This window comes from Salvia splendens, chromosome 10 (assembly GCF_004379255.2).
Source record: "Salvia splendens isolate huo1 chromosome 10, SspV2, whole genome shotgun sequence".
Lineage (NCBI taxonomy): Eukaryota > Viridiplantae > Streptophyta > Magnoliopsida > Lamiales > Lamiaceae > Salvia > Salvia splendens.
In genome coordinates, this window is record NC_056041.1 from 23,555,312 (window position 1) to 23,564,111 (window position 8,800).

Below are 8,800 nucleotides of genomic sequence, written 5' to 3' on the forward strand. Positions count from 1 at the left end.
GTAAAAGAGACTCGAAACTCTGCAAAATGCAATTGATTGAATATTTTCCAGATTTGCAATAACCGCATCGAGAAAAAAACGAAAATGCAATTCACCTTTCCGGATCCTGCGGCAAGCTTTGCCGGAGGAGGCGAGGTGGATGTGCGAGTCGACATTCTGGAAAATCGATTGACTGGAGTTGGCGCTGGAGGCTTCGAGCTTGAGGAAGGATTTTCGGAGGCTGGAGAGTTAGTGATCTGGCTGGTGACGGCGCCGACAAGAGAGGTGGAGACAACCGCCATTTTTGGGTGCTTGTACGTGGACTGATGCTGAGGAAACTCGATATTATCTCTCTCACTTAACTCACTTAAAAATCATAATTAACATGCTTAAGTTGGTCAAAATCGGGATTAAATTCCGTTGACCGTTAGCAATTGACGGAATAGTTAGTGCAGGACCGATTGTGATTTGAGTTGAAATGTTCGGGATGCAAAAATTCAAAAGATAAAATCTATGACCAAAATCGTAAAATGGACATATGTTCAGCACAAATTTTGACATTTCCTCTTAAATTAATCCTAACAAGCTCTCACATACTCCCTCCGTTCCATAGTAATAAAGTTATTTTTCTTTTTAGTAAAAGTCAACACATTTTTTCACACCTATTTTACTATCTTTTACTTTTTTCTCTCTTCGTCTCTCTACCTTTTTCATTTTCTACTTTATTCTCCCTTTACTTAACTCACCTAACACAATTTTTTTTAATCTTCGTGTCGAAAAGAAACGCTTCCATTACTATGGAACGAAGAGAGTAGTAAATACGGTATAGTTACAACTTACAAGTCTATGAGGCAGAAATAAAACACATTTAATTTCACAGAATCTGATGCACAAATGTTAATAACTCCCACACATTTATAACTCCTAAACTCAGAATCTCGAATTTCTCACTTCTCCCCCTTAGCTCCTTCCATGGCTTCCACCTCTCTCAAATCCCTCATCCTCTTCCTCTCCATCTCCACAATATCCGGTCTCAACCCCAACTCCACACACCTCAACAACCTTTGCCAATCCTCGCCATACCCAAACGCCTGCTTCGAATCCCTCAAGCTCTCCCTCTCCATCAACATCTCCCCCACCATCCTCTCCCTCCTCCTCCAATCCCTCTCCGCCGCCCTCTCCCAAGGCGCCCACCTCTCCTCCCTCCTCTCCGCCGCCACCCTCGTCGAGAAACAGCGCGGCGCCATCCAAGACTGCCGCGAGCTCCACCAGATCACATTGTCCTCTTTGAGAAAATCCATCTCCCGATTGCCCGCCGATTCCTCCACCAAACTAGCCGACGCCCGGGCCTTCCTCAGCGCCGCCATGACCAACACCGTCACGTGCCTGGACGGGCTGGAGTCCGCCTCCGGCCCGCTTAAAGCGCCGCTGCTCAAGTCCCTCTCCAGCATCGATATGCAAGTTAGAAACTCGCTGTCGATGCTGGGAGGAAGGCAGAGCAGCGGCGGCGGGAACAGGAGGAGGCTTCTCGCCTTCCCGCAGTGGATGTCAAGGAAGGCGAGGCGGATCCTGGAAGGCGACGAGGACGAGTACGATCCGGGCCAGGTGCTGACGGTGGCGGCGGACGGGACGGGGAATTTCACCACGATTAGCCAGGCGATCAGTTTTTCACCGAATAACAGCATCGACAGAGTGATAATATATGTCAGAGAGGGAGTTTATCGAGAAAACGTCGAGATTCCGAGCTGGAAGCCCAACATCGTCCTGCTCGGAGATGGCAGCGACGTCACTGTCATAACCGGCAGCAGAAGCGTGGCCGATGGATGGACTACGTTCAGATCTGCTACAATGGGTATGTAGCAGAACACTTTAATTTATCTAGTTTTGGTACCAATTTAAAAAGTACTACCAAAAACAAAATACTTTAATTTATATAATGAATTTGATTTGAATTTCAGCGGTGTCTGGGGAGGGATTTCTTGCACGTGGCATAACAATCGAGAACACGGCGGGGCCCGAGAAGCACCAGGCGGTGGCGCTTCGCGTGAACGCGGACCTGGCCGCGGTGTACAGGTGCGTGATAGCGGGCTTCCAGGACACGCTGTACGTGCACTCGTTCCGGCAGTTCTACCGCGAGTGCGACGTGTACGGGACGATCGACTACGTGTTCGGGAACGCGGCAGTGGTGTTCCAAGGGTGCAACATCGTGTCGCAGCTGCCGATGCCGGGGCAGTTCACGGTCATCACGGCCCAGTCGCGCGAGAGCCCGGACGAGGACACTGGGATCTCGATGCAGAATTGCTCAATTTTGGCGACGGAGGATCTGTACTCGAGCCGTGGCTCGGTGAGGAGCTATCTCGGGCGGCCGTGGCGGAATTACTCAAGGGCGGTGTTTCTTGAGTCGTATATTGATGAGTTTATTGCTGCGGAGGGGTGGACTAATTGGGATGGGGACCAGGGACTTGACACCTTGTATTATGGTGAGTATGAGAACTATGGCCCGGGCTCGGCCACGGATGGCCGGGTTTCATGGCCGGGGTTCCATGTCATGGGGTACGAAGAGGCCTCGGAATTTACGGTATCGTCGTTTATTACTGGACAGGAGTGGCTGGATTCCACTTCGTTTCCTTATGATGATCAGGTCTGATTGACAATAAATTTTTACTAAATTGAAGCATGAATGTGAACAACGCGATCTACTATTAATATCAACAATCATGTTCACAAAGTTGTAATCAACACGAGTATTTTTGTATTCACCCCGTCCATGAATAAATGTCTTATAGTTGGCGCATTCGGATTTTAAGATTGTTTAACTTTGGAAAGGAATATGAGTTTCACTTTTATGTAATAGTTGAGAGTGGAATAAGTCAGTGGAATGTATGGTATTTACTAAAATAATAAAAGTGAAATTAGATATTTATTAATGAAGGAAAAAAAAGGAAAAATGAAACCTTTAATGATGGATAGAGGAAGGAATACCCAAAATAATAATGAGAACACAAAGCATAAATAGTTACGTACTTTAATTTCTAAATTAGGGAATGCTGGTACATGATCAACTTGTGTATACTGCCTTTTTTCACAAATACTACACCATATATAACTAGGAGCTAGTAATATCCAAAACAATATGCGATACTTTAATTCACATATTTTATATGAATTTATGTGATTTACTACCTCCGTATTTTAAAAATAGAAATTCTTTCCATTTTAGATCGTCTTCTAAAAATAGAAACTTTCAAACTTTCTATTTTAGGAAATCTTTAAACCCTTATACATCATTTACCACTTATACCACTATAATAAAATAGACCCCACGATCCACTAACATTAATTCCATTATTTGTTCTCTTCCTCTCTCTTACTTTACCAAATTTTCTTTTCTTCTCTCTTATTTTACCAATTGTTCATTAAAACTCGTGTCGTTTCAAAGGTTTCTATTTTTAAAATACCGAGGTAGTATTATATATCTAATTGTTGTACACGAAAATGGAATTAACTACTCCATCCGTTCTATGTTAATTGGGTTATTTTTCTATTTTGAAAAGTTCCAAGATAATTGAGTCATTTTCATTTTTAGCAAAAAGTAATCCGCTCTCTTACTTTATTCACTATCCACTTAACACAGAATTCTCAATCTCCGCGACCCCAATATTTTTGACACGTATGCATCTAATCAGCAACAAATAGGATTACAAAGACACATCTGCATCCAATCATGCAATATGTAGGATTAAAAGGACACATTTGCATCTACTCAAGACTGGAATACCCGCATTGAGAAAACAACGCAGTTCGTGTAAGTCCATGACATTTAGTACCACAGTTGAAGTTCATGAGATGAATCAGAAAAGTGGAAGTGCATGACTTTTGCGGAAAGTTTCCCTTAATATCAATGTAATTGTTGGATTAAACAATCATTAGACTTCAATCATTTACACCAAATTTAAACTCTATAAAATAATCGGTGCAATCCATGATCAACAATTCAAGACTCAAGTGCAAATTGGATCGATCACAAGCCAAAAACCATGGAGGGTGTATGTTTTAGTTTGATTTGCAACTATGTCTCTAGAAATTATAAGTATTTTCTAGAGGAGCTTTGATAGAGCAAAACCATATACTCCATCCGTCCCCCAATAATATGCACTATTTCCTTTTTAGTCCGTCCTACAAGAATATGCACTTTTTAATTTTAGAAAGTCATTTTATCTCTATTGAGGTGAGACTCATTCTCCACTAACAATACTTTATTTTTTTTTTCTCTCTACATCTCTCTTACTTTACCACTTTTACACTAAAACTCGTGCCGACCCCAAAGTGCATATTTTTGGGGGACGGAGGGAGTATAAGATATTGGCAAAGAGTACACCTTTTGTATTGGCATTGTTTCGTCAAAGAAAAAGTTTTAGTTTGACATCAATGGAGAAACCTTAACCAATATGTGGTTAGTGATATTGTGGTTGAGAAACTAGGCTCTCATGAAGCACACTGAGCAGACGTCTCGTAGAAGTAGCTGTGTGAATGTTGGAAAACAAGTAATGATACCTAATCGCATTAGTAAGTATGAGGAATATGTGTCGTGTGATATTATACCTTATGTTTCACCCATATTTTGTTGTGTCAACAATGAAAGGTGGATCCAATGGCGGATCCCGAAAAAGAAATTCGTGGGGTCGGATGTAGTAAATAATATTTTTAATATTTCTCAACTCTGATGGCATCCTTTTCGTCTTTAATGCTTTCTCTTTTGCTGTCGTCTTCATAAATCTTACTAAAGTAATCAAATCCGCAAATATTATCAGCATCTAAACTGTTCTTTTCATGCCTAATACTTCGTCGTGATACATGGATTAGAAATAGCAACTCGCCTTAAATAACCTTGTATCCTTTTTCTACTTCATTGCTAAAGTAATAAGGAGTAGTAAGATAGGACAAATATATCGACATTTAAAATTGTTATTTGTGATTTGTTTAAATTCCACAAAAATAATATGTTGCATTTCGTAACTAATTAAAATATTATGGAATTATTAAAAGAACCTTTTAATATTATGAAATCATATATTTTTATTCATTTTAATAAATAAGATAGATATGTATAAAAAATTATCTATCCATTATATGAAAAAAATAGTAATTAAATTTCTAGGTATTAATTTGATACTAGAGGCCATCACAGTTAATTAATTACTTATAAAATAGTTAATTTGAGTGAATTATAAATATTAAAACTATTTTGGTACTTTTGAATATTATAATATGCTTTTAACAAAAGAGATAATAGTCCTATATTAACAAATCAAAAGTCGGGTCCCACAATGAGTATTTTCATTTTTATCGTCTTCGTTCCCTCTTCTCAATCTATTTTCAGTTTTCACTCTCTGCAACTCAAATTTTCAAATCCCCCATCTCAAATATTAAAATAACTCCTCCCTCTCTATGAATTTCTCGTCTCGCACACACATGACACCAAGAATCGTGATGGCTCTCTTTCCCACTCCGACGCACCGTGGGGTCGGCGGCAACTTCAAAGGCCGGAACTAGTGGAGCTCCCCCGGTCTTAGTTGGCCGGCGGTGGGGTCGGCCAACCCCGCCCGACCCCACCTAGATCCGCCGTTGGGTGGATCAACAAGCAAAATTTGATAAGTACCTCGACAGACGACAAACACTATTTGATGTTTGGCCAAAAGAAAGATGTACTTGTTCCTCGTTCTCTTAAAGAAATACATAAAGATCAAAAGTACATGCAATATATGAGAAGAAAGGTGGAGGCAAAATCCAAAGTTGCAAAGGATTATGAGGCAAAGAACAATAAAAGGTTACACTAGAAAGTCGTAGAAGCGAATTAGCAATCACAATAGGACAAGTAAGAATTTGAGGATTTGTGTGTTTTTTAAAAAATTATAGTAGGAAAATGCAAACGTGAGTTGGCTCTTTAGTCAACTCAAGATCAATATATGTTGCAAAGATCGATAGACTTAGCATTCAAAGATTCAAGCTCACGAGGTCACTTAACAAAATAGTGTGATACGGGAAAGACCCTTATCAAGTGAAAAAGATCAAGAAAGTCGCAGAGAAACCGTGCTCTGTCGACAATCGAAAATTCTAAACGGAAAAACTAAATAAACATAAAAGACAATAATTATGATTTCATTGATTGAATAATGAGAATAACAATAGTCCTATTTATAATACTCCTATGGATAACCTAACTTGGTGAATAAGATAATAAAGATACGGAAAAGATATGGTAATATCATAATAGAGATATGGGAGATATTTCTGAAGATATAATCGTATCAACTCCCCCACGGTTAAAATTCACCTTGTCCTCAAGGTGGAAACCAATAAGCAACGAAGAGCATCGCGTATCCCCTCCTGGATCAAATGCAAAAGATTGATCCTTATCATTTTCGAGAATAATGCATGAAGAAGAGTGAGGAAACGTTTCCCCGTGACTTGCCATAATGCTCCCATCTTTTTCGGCTGATTGTGGATCTCCCAAGGCAAGTTCACCATTATCATTAAACTCGCGAATATTGCTCAAATTTGAATTAGAATCCGCTCCTTCGCGTGAAGCAACAATCCTTCCCTTATTTTCCGCTGCATGCAATCTGTGGTAGTCAAACCTTCCTTCTTCATTTTGAATTTGCAAATATGACGTTTTGGAGCAGTCAAGGTTTCCAAAATTTTCGGCATTCACCTCACCTCCCCCTTCATCCAAGATTGCGACCAGATTCTTGCTAAGGAGGGCCTTAGCTTTGTGATTAGTCAAAGAAACCCTAGACTGCGCCGCCATAGGATCCGTAACAATGGACGGAGACGCATTCGCCGGAGCTAAAAACTGGTCGGACTTGGACAGAATCTGATTTCTATCACCCATGAAATGACCCTTCTTCTCATCTGTTACGCGTTGCTCCTCCAAATCTTTTTGAAAGTCTGACGCCGCATCCAATGACTTGATGGAAACATCGGTGATGTTATTGGGAACATCTTGAATGTCTTTGGGAACATCCGCACTCAATACCATCGTGAAAGTGTTATCAATGTTCTCCTCAGTTATATTTTCATCATCAGTGTTCTCCTCAAACCAAGCGGTCAAACGGGCGAGCAGGGCGGCTTGGTCCAATCTATACACGCGTAACTTCTCGTTGTAATCGTTTACGGCGGCTAGTTGGGCAGGGGAGAACGATCGAGCCATGCGGTCAGGATTATTGGGGAGATCACGTTGCTGCTCCGAATCAGTAAACTTTCTGGCCTGTAGAGGCAGATGTGTGGAGCCGGATTGTGGCGGGACAGCGGCAGGGAGCGGCGCTGTGAGGTGACTCAGTGATTGGTCGAATTGCAGTGGCTGTCCGGCCAAATGGTAACTCGGCTGCCATGGATGATATCCTTCGTGATGAGTCTGACGTTGTCCATAAAAAACTGAACAATGAGACGGAGTGCATGGGGGCTGGTACTCCGGCTGACCTTGGTGATACCCGGCGTCAGGATTTTGTTGGTGGACGATTTGCTCCATGTCGATGGAAATTTGCTGTCCGAAGGGTGTGATAAAGGTCTGCGTTTGCGGCTGATACGCGTGAGGCTGACGGGCAGCGGGCGTGCTCTGGTAGTAGGGATGGTATGGCTGCCACCAATCCACGGAGTCGGGCGGGTCTGGGTCTAGCTGCGGAGGGTACCTGTCCAGCTGGTCGAAGGAGGCACGGTCCTGCTGCCATGAGCGAGCAGCGACGTATTGGTTATGAGTGGGAGGCTGTTGGGCAGCGTAGAATTGATACGGCTGCTGCCAATCTGTGCAAACTAGCTGTCCGGACTGATAATCGGCATAGTTGCGTGACATCATGACGTAATTAGAGGATGAGAACCGAATGAAAGCACCAGATGATACGGGAAAGACCCTTATCAAGTGAAAAAGATCAAGAAAGTCGCAGAGAAACCGTGCTCTGTCGACAATCGAAAATTCTAAACGGAAAAACTAAATAAACATAAAAGACAATAATTATGATTTCATTGATTGAACAATGAGAATAACAATAGTCCTATTTATAATACTCCTATGGATAACCTAACTTGGTGAATAAGATAATAAAGATACGGAAAAGATATGGTAATATCATAATAGAGATATGGGAGATATTTCTGAAGATATAATCGTATCATAGTGTCAATAACAAATCTATCAACACAAATGGACTTCTCTAATATAATCACATTCAAGGGAGCATCACAGGAAGATAAGGATGGTGTACTTGAACCTTGGGCAGGGTGTTCCTCGATTTGCCCTAGTTCCTTTTGATCCTTCTCCGGAGGCGTAGTTTGAATGTTTAACCATGTTTGAAACAAAAAGTATTTCAGACTATTTCACAAGAACTTTGGTTATTGTGAGTTAAATGAAAGACAAGGGGAGAATATTGAATATTTTCGTGTTATTGAAAAAATTCTACGTTCCTTGACGTCTAAATTTGAGCACGTCGTTGCAATTATTGAAGAATTCAAAGATCTCAATACCATGTCTATTGATCAGTTGCAGAGCAGCTTGCAAGTTCATGAGCAACATACGAAGAAAAAACTATTGCTTCTCTTGAGCATATTGTAAAGAAGATATCAAATAACATCCATAATTCCACCTACATATGATGTATTGTAGGTATCGCATTTTCTTAGCCACGATAGATTCACACAATTTTCACCACAAATTTGAGATGATGCAGCTACTTCATCACTCTCCACCAAAACCTATTATCTTAATTATGAAGTATTTGAGTTTAATAAAATCAACCGCCTCACTTGAACTCAAATCTCCAAAGTCTTC

General features: G+C 41.1%; 1 protein-coding gene across 1 annotated transcript; it reads left to right on the forward strand.

Moving 5' to 3' along the window:
* Window positions 1-762: 762 nt before the first annotated feature.
* On the forward strand, window positions 763-2,785 carry LOC121750133 (probable pectinesterase/pectinesterase inhibitor 12). The gene is made up of 2 exons (XM_042144601.1): window positions 763-1,831; window positions 1,938-2,785. The coding sequence occupies exons 1-2, from the start codon at window positions 952-954 to the stop codon at window positions 2,624-2,626; spliced, it is 1,569 nt and encodes a 522-aa protein (XP_042000535.1). The 5' UTR covers window positions 763-951; the 3' UTR covers window positions 2,627-2,785.
* The last annotated feature ends 6,015 nt before the right edge of the window (window positions 2,786-8,800 follow it).